The 20219-nt window shown below is 36.4% G+C and overlaps 2 protein-coding genes across 8 annotated transcripts in view; one reads left to right on the plus strand and one right to left on the minus strand.

Annotated features, from left to right (window-relative positions):
• Positions 1–20219, plus strand: part of LOC132193187 (plexin-B) — a 98729-nt gene that overhangs the window by 25214 nt on the left and 53296 nt on the right. For all 7 annotated transcript variants that reach the window (XM_059613657.1, XM_059613663.1, XM_059613658.1 and 4 more), the window contains exon 4: positions 18971–19147. In XM_059613657.1, coding sequence (XP_059469640.1) covers positions 18971–19147 — 177 coding nt within the window. The remainder of the gene's footprint in view (positions 1–18970; positions 19148–20219) is intronic.
• Positions 13943–18034, minus strand: LOC132192551 (lipase member H-like). The gene is made up of 7 exons (XM_059612556.1): positions 17897–18034; positions 16630–16723; positions 16433–16572; positions 15890–16125; positions 14380–14593; positions 14173–14326; positions 13943–14091 (listed from the first exon to the last, which is right to left on the minus strand). Exons 1-7 carry the CDS (start codon positions 17949–17951, stop codon positions 14034–14036), a joined length of 951 nt encoding a protein of 316 aa, XP_059468539.1. The 5' UTR covers positions 17952–18034; the 3' UTR covers positions 13943–14033.

Below are 20219 nucleotides of genomic sequence, written 5' to 3' on the forward strand. Positions count from 1 at the left end.
ACTTGATGACTAGGCACAATGGATAATTAGCTGTAAAGAGGTTTTAAAATGCGTACCTCTATCAATTTTGCATATCAGACGTTGGGAAAAAGCTCTGTCTAAGTCCTTTTTTTATATTCACTATTATGGACGAAAATTTGCAGAAAATTGCGCCCTGCTGGTTTTTATTTTTCCCTTGTTATGCCGGATTAATGCAAGAATTCGCTGGAATATTCATGCGCGCGGCTTCTTCTTTCTCTCGGCCGAAAGAAAAAAAGAAAAAGACAACGCAGAAAGAAACAAAGAACTCTAAATTGCAAAGTTTATGGATAGTGGCGTCGAACACGAAAAACTCATCTCCCGCTCTTCGGGGCAGCACCACTGTTTTTATTCGAATGGCACGCACGGACTCGCGGCGATAAGAAAAAGTACGAAAAAAAGGGCGAGGAATAAAATTGTCGGGGCCATTCAAAAGAAAAGCGTCAACTGTCGCGAAATCCTCCTCGGGCTGCAGAAAATCTTTTTATTGGGCCGCAATAATAAAAATAAAAAAGAGAAGTCGAGCGCGTTTAGATGTATAAAAGTGGCCGGGGCAATCTCCATCTGAAAACCGCTTTTGCTTTTTGAAATAATTTAGCACGGCACACACAGCGTTACGGAATATATTACAGAGCGGCGAGGCCCGCCTGAGATATGTAACCAGCCGGGCACCATAATAATACTACAACAACATTAAAGCCTTCTGAAGGGTCAATGTAGCGAGCAGACAAGCTCACATAAAAGCAGCGCAGAGGCGAGCCGAGCCGAACCAACGCAGCCTCCAAGGCCAAGAAAAGAGACAACGTCAGCGCCGAAGAGCCGATCACTGCTCTCAGGCCGCTCTTCTTCCACCAGCCCAGATCACAACCTCTCACTCGCATTTATTTCAAACACAAGTGTATCGCAACAATCCAGAGAAAAATTGGCTGGAAATTTGCTTCACTAATCAAATTTGCAATAGAAATTACACAAAAATTGCAAATTGAAGAGAAAAATGGGAGGAAAATACTTTTTGCATAATAATTGTTGATATTGATAATTATTTGTTCCATTACAACTAATGATTCATTTGAAAAATTTTTTTGTTAGAAAACGCAACCAGAACTAGCGAAACCAAAAATATTTTCTTGCAGATCTAATTAATTTATTAAATCATAAAATTTTATTATTTTGTTTTTTATATTAAAAAAAACATTTAAGGATCAAATAATTTCATCAAGTAGAACCATTTTTATTTCTTTATTTTTTTGCTCATATTGAAAGGGTTAATTAGATATTATTTTAGAATTTTAGAATATCTGAATGGGAAGATTAGATATATATTATTACTATTTTTTCATTATTTCTAGAAAATATTGTTTTTTTCCTTTGATTTATATTTTTTAATAAATCCTTTCATCAATTAATGTACATCGTTGCTCACAGTTCAAATAAGCAGCTTAAAAAATTCGCTCGTGCAAATTTCCAACAGAAACAAATCGTCGCTAATTCGCCCTTTTGCAGCGTTCGAGGCGCGCAATCAATAAATTTAATCAAACGCGCCGGAATCGGTGACGTTGCTACAGGCATCAGCCCAGCTCTCTCGCACGCGGGCATATTGGATTAATGGCTTTTTAATTGAAACTGCAATGTGGGCTCTTTTTGAGCGGCGGCTGATTAAATATCTGACTCCGCGAGGCAAGCAAGGCAAAGAGCCCGAGCGAAAAGGCAGAACTGCATGCATGGCTCGGTGCGGTTTCCTTTGTCACAAGCCAGCCATGAAATTCATTACTTGCATGGTAATTGGAACCGTGATTGATAACGCGGCAGATTTGAGCGTATAACAGGGTGGAGTCGATTTCTCAGAGCTGTAATTTTATTCACGTGCAAAACAAGACAAAAGGAGGGACTTGCAAATCTACCCAGATGATTAATAAATAGAAGCCAAAAAATGAATCAAATGAATAAAAATTAAATATACTTTTTTTAATTATTGTTCATTTGTCTACATTTGTAGCAATGAACGAATAAAAATGAAACCATAATAAATAATTTTAAGAATATTTATTAAAGAAAAATTTAAAATTTAATTTAATCAGTATAAAATATTAATGAACTAAATGCCATTTATTAAAATAATTCAATAATTTAAAAAAAAATTGATTGTTGGAACATTTTATCTTTTTTCTATTTTAATTTTTATTTATTTTAATTCTATTTTAATTTTATATGAATCTAAAGTTAGGACATGATGACATGATATGAAAATTAGTAATTGCTAAAATGCGAATTTTCGTTCGATGTACATTAGACACAACAATTAATAATCTCAATCTCAAAAAATTTATTTCATTCAATTTATAATTCAATCTCGTTGTCAGGCAGATTCACTTACATGTGTTGGCCCTCTTTTTGTATTTTTTTTTTTTTTATCAAGAGTTAATTGAATTCCTGCGCAAACAGCCAACCTCATTCCTCAATTCGGCGCGTCGGATCGAATGACAGAAAATTTGCTGCGACGACCTCGGGCCCGGTACTCTTTCATTCTCACAATGCAGTGCGTACAAAATCGCGCAGGACCCATTGTTGAACTTCAAAAGCGGCACGGTGATTTGTTCTAATTTAATTTCGCCATACATCATGAGCGCATTATATTCCCTCGCCCAGATGCGGCCGATTTATTTTTCTTTCTTCTCCATCTGCGACCTTGGAAACTGGTATTGGTAGGAGCGCAGAAAAGAGATTCGTCGGTCGGTCGCGTCCGCCGCAGCTTGTGCGCGCGTTTGTCGCAAAAAATACGGAGCAAGAGCACAAACGAGCTGCTTTGTTTTATTTATGTGCAGTTTGCTCATCCTTCGCAAAAAAAAAAATACAGTCATATCGTTTCAAGAGAGGAAGGTCGCGAAAATTTAAAGTGGAGGAAAAGAATTTGTGGATGTTCGAGGCCGGCGCTGACCAATTTGGAGCAATCAATTCTATTTTTTGCAGCTGGCGTCATTACCACTCGGAGGTCTTTTCAATTGATCGGAATTGCGCTTAATTATAGCCCAAATTGGTTTATTGATTTGTTGTTTTGCAAAATGAAAAACTTCAAAAAGAGTCAAGAAAATAAATCAAATCAGAAACCGAAAGATTCATGAGAAATGTGGTGGGGGGACTCTTTTGGCCTATCGAACTAGCTCCTCATTGCAATAGTCTTGAAATTCAAAATGATTATCTGAAAATTGCCAAAAATAGCTCCTATTGTTGTTAACATTTGATTTTACTGCAAATATGGAGTCCATGAAATTTTTTAACAGAAAAACCTTATCAAAAATTTTCATTATTCAATTCCGTTCACTGAAATTTCTACTTCAAAATAAATTTGATCAAAATTTTCATCGTTGACTTGGATTTTCCTTTTTTCAAATGTGTACAAGACTTGCTTCAGCCCTCCTTCAATTTTTGCATGTAATTGTTGAATATTTTTCAATAAAATTTGCATTTATTTTTTAACACAAAGCTCATTAATTTACATTACTCCAGAATTTATATAAACTCTAATGAGCTTTTCTGCATTTTAAATTTTTCAATTACGCTGCAAAAAATCTCAAAAGTCGGGAGCCCTTGAATTTTTCTGTTTTCAGCAAATGAAATGAAAGCGTGCCGAGTGCAATTGAAACGCGGATTAATTATTTTGTTTCACGTGCTTGTGTGTCGCGAGAAGTGTGCATTTGCATTTTATAATATTCCGTTGCAATTTGTTTGGATTAAGGCGAGGCGCTCTACACTTTCATTATTTTACACAATCGAAGTGGTTGGCGCAATAATCCAACATGCACGGCCGGAGTAAAATGGAGTTGGAGAGAGAAAGAGACTCGCGAAATGAAGCCCCGAGGGGGTTAATTATTTTTAATTGATAATTTCGTTTTTCCCGTGCATGCATCACGTCGGCGCGGAGACAAATTGAAAGTTCGCGTGTGTCCGAGCAGAGGCCTAAAATTTCTACTTTTTTCATATATGGCGCAGTTCCTACTTCAATTCTTGAGTTATTATTAAAAAATTTGAAAACTTAACTGAATTAAATCCTTTTATTTTATTTTATTTAGATAAATTTTTTCCTGCAGAAAATTAACTCATAGATTCCCCACCTGAAATTATATTTTGAAATTTCTAATTTAATTTGACAGCTAAACCAATTATCAAGTGAGCAATTTAAACTTTGAAACAATTAAGGTCCTCATAACATATCATTTCAACAATGAAGAGGCAGATCATTTCCAATTTCCAATCAAAAGCCTATTTATTGGTGCAACGTTTCCATCATCAGACTGGAATCAGTGAATAATATCACAACCAAATAGCACTCGATGTCAATTACTTAAACTAACATCAAACGCTTTGATCATCTGATTTCAAACACCACATTAATTGCTCTCAACCCCATTCTAACCACGCACATGTGTATATATTTGTATAAGTTTGATTGATTCAGCCTTAATTAATATAACCGCAAAACTTGATTACTTTTCCGAGAATCAAAATAAAACAGTCCATTTGAAAAAACAAAACAAGAGGCGGTGGAATGAGATTGCGCGGGTTGCTAATTAAGCGCGAGCAGCCCCGAGAGAGCGCCCGGATTTGAATTGTGCTGCGCTGGACGCTGGAAATTTCTGCTTTCTCTCTCTCCGGCGGATTAACGTGATGATGAATCATCCACGCGAACACAAACAAGACATCATCATCAGCTTCATCAGCACATATTCCCAACGTCCGGGGGTTATTTTGACTATAAACACCGCGCGAGAGGGTATGTAACATGGCGAAGGCAACCCCTAGCAACGAGAACCCCCTCGGACCACCGTGCGATGGTGCACAAACACACTCACGGCATGGATGTGAAGCGTGGGAGAAAATTGTGTGCACAGCAGAAAGGGTTGATTGGGGCGCGGAAAGAATATCCGGTGCGTTTTACGTAAATAAAAAATAAGGGAAAATGATATAAAATGGAGCAAATTTCCCATAATTTTAGTAAATTTGAGACTGTAAATAATTTAGTTATTCACACAGAAAATAATTCAAAACCGACTTGGGCTTTAGATTTTTACTTCAAGTGAATCCATTTTATTTTAACCATAATTTTATTATTAAAAATTTTATTTTATTTATTGCAAATATTTTTTAAAACCGATTTCTTTGCAAATTTGTTTTTTATTTTTAATTTTTAAATTATTATTATATCTTACTAGAATTTATCTACAAATATTAATAATTTTTTATTATTTCTATGTATTGTTTGATTTATTTGGAATTTTTGAAGCAAAATTATATATATATATATTTCAACCTCAATTAAATAATATCAATTCTATCAAAATCAAATCTGTCAGCATTCCAGGTTTTTCTTCAAATCTTTTAATTTTATATAATAATGAAAAAGATTATTTGAATCTCTGAATAATGAAGTCTCTTTGGTGCTGCCAAATCAACGCTTCATTCCGAAATTTCTGCCAACAGCAGGCAGGTGGCACCGAGTTGATGGAGCAAACAAAAGCCACCGCTTCCGCCCCCGCCGCATTTTGCTCGGTTTTGCGTCGAGGGAAGGGGTTGAATTACCAACAATGGCAGAAGTATGAAATTAAACTTGCTCGGAGAGAGGAAGTTCCCAAAACGCGGGGGCGGAAGCGAGGAAAGAAAATGACGAGAAGCCCCGCAAAGTGGGAAAGGTAATCAGATGAGGCCGAACGAAATTAAAGCCGAGAGCTGCAGGCCACACGCAAATGCTGTTATAATAATATCTCCGCCTTTCTCTTTCTTTGTTTTGTCGCAAAACACCAGACATGACGCAGCTAGGGAGAGCAAAAAATTACAGCAGAGGCCACTCGGGCCCGTCTCGTAATTGGAGGCAATTGCGACGGTGGGGTGCTGCGCTGAGGGCAAAAAAATGCAAGTAATTGGTCCGTCGCTCCCTGCCAGCGTCTAATATCCCTGATGATTTTTTAATCCTCTCGCAGAAGCGTCTATATTTTTTATCCTCGCCTCCAAAGACGGCCAAATCCTGGCTCGTTCGCTAATCGCTAAAGTACAAAATTGGCCGAAAACGAGCGGATATATTTTTTGTTATAAATCAAGCTCTTTTGGATGATTATAAGAGATTAATCAGTGGAAATCACTTTTGAATTATTGCATATTAAAATAAAAGAGATTAAAATAAATAAATTTTGAACTTTTTGATGTGGCAAATTTGTTCTTTAATTTAAAAGAGCTATGGAAAAACCAATTTATAAATAAACAATTATATTATTTAAAAATTTCTAGAAAATTCCCATCTTTTCTCTATAAGTTTCTTTTCAAATTTGATTGCCATAGTTTCCATTGTGAATTTTATTATTCCATTATTTAAACTTTATAATAAAAAAATACAACATTTATTAAAATTTGGAGTATAATCCCCAATAATAATAATTGTTTAACACTTAAAGTGGAATTATTATTGTTTTTTTAAGTTGCACGAACAACAACCGGTTATTTGAATTTTTCTCAAGTGGAAATATTTTATCTCTGAGCTGACCAAGTGAAGAATGTTGACCATTTCTCACTCGGGAGTCGGTACATATCACCTCTGTCGACCTCCTTCAAGTTCGATTATCGACCTTATCGCTTTTTTGCGCCACACCTGAGGTCATATATTGTCAGTCGCGGCCAGCAACACACACCGATTATGCATTATTTATCGCACGCCGGCCGGCCGGCCGTTCGGCAGCCATTGTTGCGAAGAAACGTGAAGATTCAATATTCAGTACAGTTAGCCGCCGGTCACAAAACAAAATCGAACCTTGCTGAGCTCGACTTGACCCCTTTGTGTACCTTTTTTCCTACACACCGACATGCTTAATTTCCAATATGAGCGAAAAAAAAATCTGGAAGATTTTCTAACAGGAACTGCTTGGCTGGCTGCGGCGAAAAAGAGAGAAAGAAAAACCAACAATGGGACATTCATCATTTCGGCCTGACAAATGAATGCGACGTGCGGGGGAAATTTTAAATTTTATTATCTGCCCGGTTAAATTGCACTGCCAATCGTGCTGCGCGATTTATGGCCGAGAGGAATCCTCACACTTGTGATAAACGATTACTGTAAACTTATGCGCCTCGCGATAATGGCCATTGTGAAAGCGGAGAATGCAACAATCCGCCTCGGTCAGATTGCACTTTACCATATTCAACATTCAGCTGTCGGTGTGGTGCTTCAATCAATCTTATCGGAGAATTCCGAACCGGAAGATTTCGCCCGAAATCGTAACGGGCCAATATTGATTGGAATTTTATTTAGGTTAGAGGAAAACCCTCATAGAAAATTTAATCATTTATCTGAATTTGACAATTTTTAAATTATTATTTCTGAAAGAAAAATAAAAACAACAGAAACTGAATAATTGTCACATTTAAAATTAAAATACTCTGATCAAGAATTACATTCAAAAAGGATAATCTTGGTTATTATTTTTTTTTTCATTTTTATTTTTATAAACAAAATTCATGTTCAGCCATTTCCAACTCATTTTGAAGCAATTTATACTTTTTCTTGTACTTCCAGTCATTTTTCATTATAATATTAAATTTTTGTTAGAATTCTTTATACTGATTGTTTTCTAATTTATAAACAATAAATGAAAATATTCATACAATTAAAATAATTATAATGTTAATTCTCCATTCAACAAAATCAATTGAAGAACTAACCCATTATATAATTTGGCCTTTTCAAAGTCAGATCACTCAAGATTGTCAAGATACAAGTTGTTAGTTAATTATAATTATCGCTGATATCGCAAAATCATAAAGTAAGTCAAAGTACTTCCAGATAAATCAAATATTGCCTCAATAATTGAGTGCTTCGTTAAAGTTTGAAACTGCTTTCCTCATCACAATATTATACATTGCAAAGCATAACTTTAATAACTTTCCGCTGAATTATCTCTTAGCCTGAATATTTCAAAATCCAAAGTATGGAACAATTTGATGTAAGCGAGTTTCAAAGAATTTCTTATTTGAAACTTTCGAGAGCAGCACAACATCTATAACTTTGAAAGTGCAACAGAAATTTCCAAACGGCGGCTGCTCTTTCGCCCGATTAACGCGCACCATCTGGCCAAATATTTGCATAAGCTGCCGTTGCATCTGCGATACGCGCAAAATAAATTCAGCCGCCTCTGCACCAAACTCTCATCGTATCAAATTTCGAGTGCTTATTGATCGAGCGTGGTGCCGCACTCGCGCTCATCAATTCGTTTTACAGCCAAGCTGTGGCTCTGTGCATGTATTTACGGCTCCGAGGTGACACTTCTGCTTTTCTTCTTCTTCTTCTTTCACCAGCAGCAGACGCGGAGGAGAATTCATCGTTGCGTCGTTAGCGGCCGTAAAATAAAAACGCAGAAACCGATCACTCGCCGTAAAAAACAAACTCCGCAGAGAATAAAAAAAGCAGACGATATGTGTCGCGCAGAAACCGAGCTCTGCGAACCATTGCTTTTCCATCAAATTTATCTGTTTTATTTCTAGAGCGGCACTGTGGAAAATTCGTTGGTGGAAATAAATCCCTAAAATTGATTTAAATAATACAAATAAATTATAATAAAATTGTTTAAAATTCTTTTGATCAAAATTTATGATTGTTCTTTTTTCCCAAATAATTCTTAGGTCAATTTTAACACCTGAATAAATTTCCAAAGTCAAAATTTTGTCCCCCCCAATAATGCCATCCCAGCTGCCTCTCCTATAGGACCCTTCCTCGATTGTTGATTTAATGATCAGTAAAATAAAGTGGCTGCGCAGGGTTAACTTTTTGTCTGAAGGTCTCTATATAAATATAAATTTTAAGTACGGAAATCGACTTGAGAATAGAAATTGAACCATAAGAAGAGAATATTTCAGCAATCAAACTTGCTCAAAAATTTCTTCCATTTTTTCCTTAAAAGGGATCAATTTGGAGATCAAAGATTTGAGTTTCACTTTAAAATAAGGGCAATTTGAAATTCCAAAATCTAATTTCCTTCAAAAACTGAGCTTCAAAGTGAAGTATTTAGTGCCGAAAAATTTAATTACCAAATTGGCCAATTAAACAATGTTAAGAGGGCAAGACTCTAGTATAAGAAAATTGCCAGTTTCAAGTTTCATTAAGAGACCCCTTGAAATTCAGCTCCGGGGCGGCTGTCGTCTTGTGTGTGTGTGTGTCGAATTTCCAGAACGCGCAGATGCGAAAGCTCCACCGGGGTAATGCGATATTATGCATGCAGCATAACAGCGGCGCCTACTTTATTGTCCACAAGCTCTGGTCCTGTTTTATTATGAAGACGAAGCAGCGGCGGCGGCGGCGCCACAATAAAAACACACATTCGTCCGACACCATTAAACGTCTCATTTTTACATAAAGTGGCGGAGCAAGCGGAATAATTCCGAGTTTAGTCTGTTTGTGAGTGCTGTATCTGGGTCCGCATGAATAACGACCGGCTGCGGATCATATTTTACATAAATGTAGGACGAAATTTGCACAAACTATAAACCAGCGCTCTGCAAATTTCCGTCTCGGCACTTAGAAAAAAAAAGACAAACGCACACCTAAACGCCACTTGATTTATTTTTGATTTGCACAATCGGGGTTAAGCGCTTGGACTGCGTTCAAATTTATTTAACCCCATCTCTCCCTTGCACTTGCAGAATCTTAAAGCGTGCCAGCTCCTCATTTTCTGCACGCTCGAGTCTGTGAAATTTATATGCAATGCTAGAGATTCCTTCCGACGAGAGATATAAAAATGCGTTTTTTTTTTATGTATGCATGAAAAAAAAAAGTGGAGAGGATTTCGTTTTGTGAGCTGCAAAAGCACGCAAAGTGAGACTTGTTGAAAAACGTGCCCGTTTTATTCCTTCGTGTGAGTCATAAAAGTTTTAAGTGAATTTGTCGTCGTTTGTGAGAAAATTACACCGTAACTTGAGGAAAGAGAATCACGTGGTTTTGAGTAAAAGAGTGGCAGAATTATGGAGAGATCAAACTCATTCTTCAATTGGAAATTTGAAAACAACATTAAATAAAAATTAAATAAGATAATAAAAATAAAGAATTAATAAATTGTAGTTCCAAATTTCACCGCATTTGGTGCCAAATTTATTTTATGAGGGTTTTAATTTAATATTTTAAACTATTTTTATTTTATTAAGAGTTAAATTATTTTTGCATAATTAATTTTTGTGTTTTTTAATGAGCTCTAGTTTAAGCCAATTTGAATTTAAGTATTTGCCGGGAGTATGAATTTTGCATGCTTGTTGACGCGCATTTTAGTCCATTAATTATAATCAAGCCGGAGACCAATTAATTAACAATGGCGTTGGTTTTCGCTCAAACGTGCACTAAATCAAAGGAGCAAATCAGTGGAATAAGCCCAAACGCGGCTCGTTAATTTGATAATGCCGCCCTGTTGCTGCGGATATAACGCCGAGCAACAATTTCGGCGCCACTCGCTGCATTAATAATTGAAACAAAAAGCCATGCCACGTATATATATTTGTTGGTCGATTTGCTTGTCGATTATTCATCAGATGATTAATGAAGGCCGTCAGGGCGGATAGATAGATCGGCAGCCCAGCACACACGCAGACCGCGGCGGTTCACTCTCGGTGACTGAGTGAGTGCGTCATGTCGTGCGGATTCGGCAGTGAATGTAATCGAAGCGTGTTACGCAAACAAACGACAATCGCGACTCGCAATTGATGGATCTCTTCTTCCATTTGTGATATTGGACTGAGATAGGATTCGGTTTCAATAGCAAATTTTATTTAATCTTCAAAGGAATCCAAACATTCAGAACTTTCTTTGATTTTTGTTTATTATTTTTAAATTAAATTATTTAAGGAGGGGCTTTTCTTTAAGTCAAATCAGCCTCATTGCTCTACTCTTGAGTCAAATCTGTTCCTAAACAGGATTTCTTTGAGTTCTTTTCTCCTCGTTAAAATTTCCTTTACATTTATTTACGGAGATTTTGCAAATTTAGAGCAAAAATTAGTTTCCCCCTCTTTAACGTTTTTAGTTTGGCATCAATTAATGTAAAAAGCAATCACAATTTAAAAATTTACCTTAAGTGAGAAGTTCGGGGAAACCATTTAATTATTTAAATTAATAAAAAGCACCAAAATATCCTGCTTGTCTGCCAAATTTTAACAAAATTAAACAATTTATGTCAATAATGGAAAACGCTGCGTTGCCAAAAACTTTAGGGAAAAAACACGGTGAATCCGCAAACACCGGCAATTAATTCGTAAATAATTCATCAGTCCTCTTAGTCGACGTTGTTTACCCGTGTGGAGCTTTTTGTTGGCAATCTGCTGAAAAGCGACCGCGCCACTGGCCGAGGCAGCAGCTGAAATTATGCCGCCGCCGCGCCGTGGTGGTTTATGTGGTATCGCCGGCCGTATAATTTAATATGCAAACAACATCAAGTCGATGCTGAAATATTTATCACTGCTGCAAGCCCGGGATGAAACGGCGCGCTGATGAGAGAGAGGTATATGTTCTCCGCCGTCCCTTCGTCCGACCCAATGGGGTCAATTACGTCGGCGAACAAATTAAAAGCGACTGATGGCATTGCACACATATTTGTTATTAGCTGCAGCCGATTGAGTTTGCCAGTGAAATTGGAAATCTATATTTCAATCAATCGGTTGTATTTTGCCACATCGAAGGTCTCGTTTTAACTACAACCAAGTAAGTAAGATAAAAACTAATAGGATTTCCCAATTTTATATCAGATTTAAAATTCCAAAAAAAAACAATGCTGAAAATAGGAACTTCAATTAATTAAAAGGATTCAAGAAAATTTGAAACTTTTGTATCCAAAAGTTATAGTCATTTGTGCATTTTCAGAGAAATAAGAAGTCTGGTTGTCTTTTGAGTCATCTTTGATCATTATTGATAATAATGTATTTAAAAAAAAAAACCTAGACAGCTTTGTATTCATCTGGGAATTGATTGATATGATTCAAAAAGTCAAGTAGAAACCACGGTTTATTTTACTTTATTCATTTTTGAATGCTAATGATGTTTAAACTGCAGAAAAATTTCCTATCAAAATGTCACGAGGAAAATATTGAGCGCACCTTATTATCTTGCATAAAAAACTCATTTTCCTCATAAATTACAAATTGATAAGCTCATTTTAATGGTCGTTCTTACAAAATTTACAACGATTGCTGGATCTCATAAATTTTTAAAATTTCCCTAATCAAAAAGTTAATGAAATTTCCACCCTTCTTTCTCAAACAAGGGTCTTCCTCTCGCAGAGAAATATCATAAATTTATATATACGCACTTTGCCAAATTGTAAAATTTCTGAAACATCATCTTTGCATAACGAGATGAAAGGAGAGGCGCGCACTCACCCCCGGGCGATGCATCCCATTAACAAGGAATAAAAATAAATCATGGGAAAACAAGGGGGGAAGCAGACAAATTGATTCGCTCGTTTCTTTAAAAAAATTCCGCCAACGATGATCAGCAGAAAGATCCCTCATGTTTGCTCTTTTTTTATATATTCAAGAGGAAGGAAACAAACAAAGCAATATAATCAGATTAAATTCGCGACGGTACTGAACAAAACACACACAACCCCCTATGGAATTCGCGTCGTCAGCGATTGCATACACTAAAATAATAACACGACGAAGAAGATTCTCATGGAAATTAATTATTTCGAGTTAAAAATTCCCTCGCGTTGCTGTGGGACGATTGTTTTGCGCAATGAATGGGAAGTGTAATTATGCACCAGAGCTAATTAGTCGGAATTGCTCTCTCGGCATAGCAATATTCATTTCCAGCGGCGTCAGCCTAATTTTTCTAGTGTGTGCATATAATAATAAAAGTTAATGGTGTGCAACATTAATATGAAATAACAATTCGAGCCGCTGCTGTTTCAATGAAAGCAGATTTTAATGGTGCGTGAAATTTCGGTGCGGTCTCTGTATTTTAATTCAATTTCCGAATTAGAGAAGAGAGGAAGGTGGTGCGTGTATGAAATTTATATATATGTGGGCTGGGACGTAATTTGATAATAATCCAGGCACGCCTACGCTAGATTTCGCACACACATATTCAGCAGATGCGTGAGAAACGGCGTCGCCAGAGCCGTGCGAGGAATGCAATTCCAAACAGACCCGTTCTCCGCGCGCATGCTGGAAATCAAATTAGGGCTGTTGAATTTCAGCTTTGGGACTTGTAATTATGGAATAAGCAAGAAAGCTCTTCCTTACAAGTGGAAACTTATTCAATCTGCAATTTAAGCCGAATATGCATAAATTTATTTAATTTGTAGCAACTAAAACCAATGAAATATAAAAACGTAAAATGTTTGTATCGATTTTAAGAAGTAAAAAACTAAAATATTAATAAAAATAATTATATGAATTAATTAAGTCTATTTTACTCTCTTTTTTACTTTTTTTTTAAACATTTGTATGTAAATATGTGGACAAAAATATATGCAATAATTATACAAAATTCTCCAATTCAATATGATGCATCAAATTATTAATTTTTTTTGCATATTATGCAAACTCTTAGCAGTCCTTGAAATTAAAAAAAAAACTTAAATCAGTAAATAGCTCAAAATGGTGAACAAAAGAGTCAAAGTTAATTAATTCTAGATTTAAAATCTCATGTATATTTTCGAAAACTGTAGCAGCTCATTTCATGGATATGATTAAAATTACAGTAAGGTGTGAAATTAATAGACAAAATTAAAGAAAAAAAATATATTAGCTAAATAATTTTTTATTAAAACAACAAAATTACTCAACTTTAACGTTATAACTAAAACTTAACTTGCTAGAAATAAATTAATTGAATTCTATCTCAGCCAGAGCCATTTAAAATATTGAAAATAAAATTGGTTAAATTTTTTGTACCAAGAATTAAGCAGGATTTCATTAAAAAATTTGTTTATTAATTTATATCACTTTTCAAATTATATCATCAATCTTTGTTGTCGATTCGGCTGATTTCTTTCCAATTTTCACCCGAGAGCAAACGGAGCCTCGCTGGCAGTCTCGAGGAAGAAGTTGCCGGTCAAGCTGCGAACAGACACGAAAAGCCAATATAATAAAAACGGACAAGACCACACGCACGGCAAACGGCTTTCACCGAATTCGCACCTGAAATCAAACAAGTAGCCCATAAAAGTGAACGGATTATCGACACAGGCGCCCGTCAAGTAGAGCTCCCAACTCTCGCACTGCACGGCTCGGAAATTATTCAGCGGGATCGACTCGATGTAGAAAGATTCCGCCCGGCTGTGGCTGCAATTTCCTTTTTCAAAATATAATTAATTATTTAAGTTTTCGGCGGTGCATCGCTTTTACCGGTTATGTCAGGGCTGCATCCGGGCTGCACGGGCACGCCCCCGTTGGGGAAGAAATCGATGTGGCCGAGGGGTTTCTCGAACCCGAGGACTCCACCGCAGGTGTGCATGATGTCGACCAGGGCGGCGTCCTCGATGGACAGTCGGTTCTCCGGACGGTCGATATCAAACAGAGGCAGTGCGGGATCCATACCGGAAATGCGGCCAATTAAATTCTAGAAAAATATTAATTATTTATAAATTTAATCAAGATTTATCAAATTCCAGCTGAAAATCGGTTTGAGTGATTTTGATGGAAATTTGTAAGTAAAAGCAGCACATGATATAGCTTTGATTAACCTCCAAAATTTGAATTTATCGAAATTAATATTGCCTTGTTTAATTGAAATTTATAAAACAATTTCCATCTCATAACCTGTCGGACGAAAATTAATGAAATTTCAATCAAACTGACTTTATAGTGTGAAAAGATGATTTTGTAAAAACGTGGGCTGTAAATTTTACTTTGAAAATCTGGAAATCTCGTTTAAAGAAATTTAATGGACCAAATTTTTCTAAATTGAAGTTATCGTTCAAAATAGTTTTAGAAGTTGTAAGAATTTCAATCCCTATAAAAAGAAAGATTAATCCGATCTGAGGAAAGGGGTTTAATTTTTGTTTTTATTGATTCGATCGTCCCCGGATTCAATTGTCGCCTGCAGACGATTCTCCCCAATTCCGTTTCTGGGCACGCAAGCATCATGTGGGCAAATTAACTCGGAAATTCGGGCTGTCGTCGGACGGGAGACAATTGTGTGTATTGGATTAAAGCCGAGAGCGAAAACAATCGGCGCGAATCAGCTTTGAAATGGACGAGCGGACGAGTGTCTATTGTTTGGACTCGATCAATTGCTCAATTTGATTTACAAACACCGCCGGCCCACTCTCGCCGCTGACAAACGCGTCCAGTGAAAGGGTTGCTTGATGAAAACCTCCGCCCAAAAGCGGGAAATAAAGGGGAAACCTCCAACCCAGTAAAAATTTTAATTATAAAGAAAATGATAATAATTGACAGCGATAGACAAAGATTATTTAAAAGTAATTTAAATTTGAAATTATTTGTTGATTTTAGTAAAAGATATTTTTTTTTATAAATCGATTGATTTTATTTATTAAAATGTTTTAAATATTTTCTTAAGCATTTCCTATTTGATCAATTTAAAATTTTTAACCCATTTCTTCTTATGTTATTCAAATTTGACGTGGTTAATTTTAAGAATAAATAATAACAATAATTTTATAAAAGGCTCGGGCAGAATTAATTGACAAATCTTGGTCTTGGGCCCAATCCTTCAAATTTTCGTTTGATTTCTTCTAATGCATTAAAAATTATGAAAATAACGGAGCCGTTTTTGAATGAATAAATAAAATTTTGCACCCCTTTCGGTGCCCCCTTCGGACCCTACACTCGTCCCTGGGCTGAACATTCGGCATTGGCCTCACGTATGAACTTGAAACCACTCGAAACTCACTAGGGTCTCGTTAAGAACAGCTTTGCCGCTGAATCCGCACACGTGGCATCCCAAGCTCTTGCCGACGCAGTGCATCGAGTCGAAGCTCAAACCCAGGCCCTCCAAAAAGAAGTACATCTCGGCCAGGTACTCGCCGGTGGGTCGAGCGTTCGCCCGGGCGGCCACGTAGTCCGGGGCGGCGGCCAATCCGGCCCAGTCCACGGTGATCACGTTGCAATCCTCCAAGGCGAGAAAGGCTGGATAAATTATTTTATTTATAGAAAACATGTAAATGAAAATTAAATTGATTTCAAAATTAACCATATTACGCGACTAATTGTAAGTTTAAAATTTAACCCTTTTTTATGTATTATTTCAGATTTTCATTTTAATAATTCAATGATAAGAAATTTTGAAAAATGAAACAGAAATGTTTGAGATAAAAATTAAAAAAAAAAATCAAAAAGATTAAAAAGATAAAATTTAGGTTTTGTTTGAATTAAATTTAATTTTGCGAATATTAGCGTTTTAATTTTAACTTCTTTTTTTTAGTAATTTTCATACCGTCTTTCATGTCAAGCGGCCACGAATTAAAGGCTTGCGCCGCAAAGCCGTGGACCAAAAATTTGGTCGATTTTGCAGGGTCGAAGTTGGCACCGTTTAGGTCTCCAACGTAAATTTGATTAGCCACCGAGGGGTTGAACCTAGAAAATCACAAATTTTAAACTCGTCCATGAACGTATTAATTTTTAAATACTTGCCTGGTAAACAAATAGAAGGTGATTTGCGAGTACGGATCGGTGACATTGTGCACTTCCGGTTGCTCTTCCGGATGTGGCGATTCCGACGCTCGAGCTGTCAACCAACGATTGTTTGTTTGTTATTTTCCAATACAACTGTGAGCACGCGATCAATTATTCTCTGGGACAACTTCATATGCATTTTGACGACGTGAATTGAAAACAAACACATTGTGGTGATTGCCGCGCGTCGGACCGTCAACAATCAGTATGCAGATTGTCCCTTCTCGCGATTGATTTTCGTGCAGCATATGGCGGCGGAATGTGTTTGTGAACAAACATAATATTCTGCATCCTGCGCTCTGTGTGCACCGACACGTACCAAACAACAATGAATGGTCGTTTTGCGATTTGGAAAAAAATCAAACGAACGGGTTAGATGCGATGTCAAGAGAGTAGGAGTTGAAATTCAATTATTATATTTTTCCTTTAAATAATTTTATATTTCTGTGCTTTAATCTTTATAAAATTATATCTTGATGCGGGAGAGAAAAAATAGAAAAAAATCTAACTCTATCAAAAACTTTGAAGTGTCTGATTGAGTTTGAAAGCCTGCAGAAGATTGCAGTCATATAAATAACTTTTCTTGATAAATGATGAAATTATGTTTCGTGGTTAAATCATTTGTTTTCTTTTGGTAAAAATTTACACATGCCTAAAAATTATTTTCTAAAAACACGAATCTGAATCAATATTTGTTACTTATAAACAGGATTTAGAATTTCCTGAAATATACATAGTACTATAATTCCTCCTCTATATTTATAGATCCAGAATCTATTTATTTAAATTTCATCAAATTGATAACTCTAAAAAAAAACCTAGGACAGAAAAGCAATAAATTTTTTAATTTTAAAACTTGTACAAACAGTCAATATAAATTGTAAAAATAATTTAAATAATGATTTTATTTGATTAAAAGTTAAACACGAGTATCAGTTAACAAAAAATATAGAATTTAACTTTAAAAAATTTTAATTTTAAAAAGTTTTGGTAATAAAATTAAAAAACAGTTTTTTTCTCTTAAGTTCAATCCTTTTCTTTTATAAGAAAATCACATTTAACTTAGAAATCTTCCAAAAAATTCAATTTTAAACGCATAAATATCAATTTGTGCTGGCGAATGGACTTGTGTGGGAAAACCGGAAGGAGGCCAATCAATGCCCAAGAGGGCGTGCAAAATGAATGAGTCGGCGGCTATGTCTCGAGTTTATCTATGAATGTGTACCTCTGGAAAAGAGCACCAGTAGCAGACACACCGCAAACGATTGGAACGCTGCCATTTGCTAGGTCCGTGGAGGATCGTTCCGAGCGACTAGTTCGAAACTAATGCTCCTCTCTCTCTTCATCAATGGTCAGTGCGTGTGCACCGTGCAGATAATCAATGGCGATTAGATTAGATAGGGTGGCCGACCGGTACTCGCTATTTGTGTATGCATAAATTAATAGGATAAGGTACAGATGGGGAGGCCAAATATTTAGCTCGGGCGCCGTTGTAAATAGACACTGCAGCCGAACTGCAAATATTGGGATGAAAAGCAATTATTGGAGTTTGATTACGTGCCAATTCCAGATTTATATCTGCCGGTATTACCTGCTTTAAATATCAATCAGAATTATTTGATAGAGTGAAATAATATTAATTTAAATTAATAAAGAAAAAATGTATAATTTTAAAGACCCACTCCAGCCATATGTGTTTATCTTTATTCTGAAGGATTGCTAAATTTCGAGTAGATCTTTTGAAAACACTATATGAAGACCAAACCGTTGCGTCACAATCAAAATAAAACCTAATACGAGTAATTCGTGCAAAAAACGTGAGAATTGATTTGCAGGGGTATTTCCGTCAATTTGTTCCAAAAACTGCAGGATTCAGTCACTTATAGCGCTGCGATCGCTGATTTTGCCAAGTTTTCAGCAAAATCAGCGATTGCAGCGCCACAAGTGACAAAAACCTGCAGTTTTTGGACCAAACTGACGGAAATATCACTTGAATTGTTTTTTTTTTTTTTGTTTTTTTTTATTGTGACGCAACGGTTTGGAATTTTCACATAGTATTTTCACAAGATATGCTCAAAATTTAGCAATCTTTCATAATAAAGAGCAATACAAATGACCGGAGTGGGTCTTTAAATAAAGATTTTATTAGGAGTTTTCTGTTCATTTTATTTTTGAAATTTCTAGTTTTTGAAAAGCCCAAATTATGTAACCCTTCATTGCCCAGAAGCAAATCCGCTCTCCCAGCAAATCCCGTAATGGAATCCAATCCCATTCTAAATTGCTAATTTCTGTGTTACAGACCACGGGCAACATATTGAATTTCTGCGAGGTGGGATTGAAAATCTCAGGCAAGACGCCAATCATCAATCGAGCTGTGATTCAATTCCCCGACACGTCGCTCACTTCGGTCACCATAGCAACGACGGAGCGGCACACGGTTGCATTCCTCGGCACCAAGGACGGCCGTCTCAAAAAGGTGAGTTTCCAATCAAAATAATTAATTAACCAAAAATGTATACACACAACTCTGGACTAACGGGATGCCTGATTTACATCATTAATCAAATTCGAATGATCTGGATTAATTGAATGTTGCCTATTTTGGAGGAAATTAATTAATTCGATTCGGAGCGAAACGCGGTGATCGATCCCTTTCATCCAAACCTTGAACACAACACTCTCCTCTGTACAAAACTTCAATTGAATTTCCTGCATACGGTTGAAAAAAGCTTTGACGTGCGACAATGGTATTAACGTTTTTATTTTTTGCTGAAATAATAATACAACAGAAGTAATCCAATCAGCGCTTTTTGTTGAAAACCTGCTTGATTGAAAATCTGCAAAGGGTTTCGCTGCTCAAACAAAAAGCAGCAAAGCAGAGGCTCAAGTTTAGTTTTTCCCACAGAGACGAGCCGGAGCGAAAAACAATTAATTAAACGTCCTCCGCTTTTGGATAAAAGCAACACAATGGGTGCCTCATTATCGTCATCAGAATCACGACCACGCCGAGAATGAAAATAAAAAAAATACACATCGCATTATATATTATATCCTAGAAAAAGAGGCATTTTCCGACTCGTGACGCTTGAATTATGTGCCGAGCGTTTTTCAACGCCCACGCCCCTTTGCGCTATTTCTTCGTCGTCGAGAATTAAGGAAAACGAGCGAGAATAAATATACAAGAGGAACGCACCGAGCATAATGAAATAATAATAATAGTACAACTTCATTGTTTGGCTAAAGGGCGGCGGTATGGATGGTGAGAGGCGCGCACGTGAGAAAAGGGTTGCCGCCGCCGCCGCGGATCGATTCGCTTTGCATTTTTACATTCGGCGAGAGCTGTTGAAGCGGCCCGGAAACTTTTGTAATACTTTTTTCTGGGGCAATGCGTATAACTCCTAAAGCGGGAGATGTATGTGTAATTGAAATTATGCAAAGCAGTCGCGGTCGTTTTCACATGAAAGAGAAAAGTAGTGGAAAAGAAATAAGAAAAGAGAGAGGAGAGATCCGGCAGCAAAAGGCACGCCATTTTGGGGAACAAGAATATT

Source organism: Neocloeon triangulifer, unplaced genomic scaffold (genome assembly GCF_031216515.1).
Source record: "Neocloeon triangulifer isolate White Clay Creek 2 clone unplaced genomic scaffold, ASM3121651v1 ptg000003l, whole genome shotgun sequence".
In the NCBI taxonomy this organism is placed as follows: domain Eukaryota; kingdom Metazoa; phylum Arthropoda; class Insecta; order Ephemeroptera; family Baetidae; genus Neocloeon; species Neocloeon triangulifer.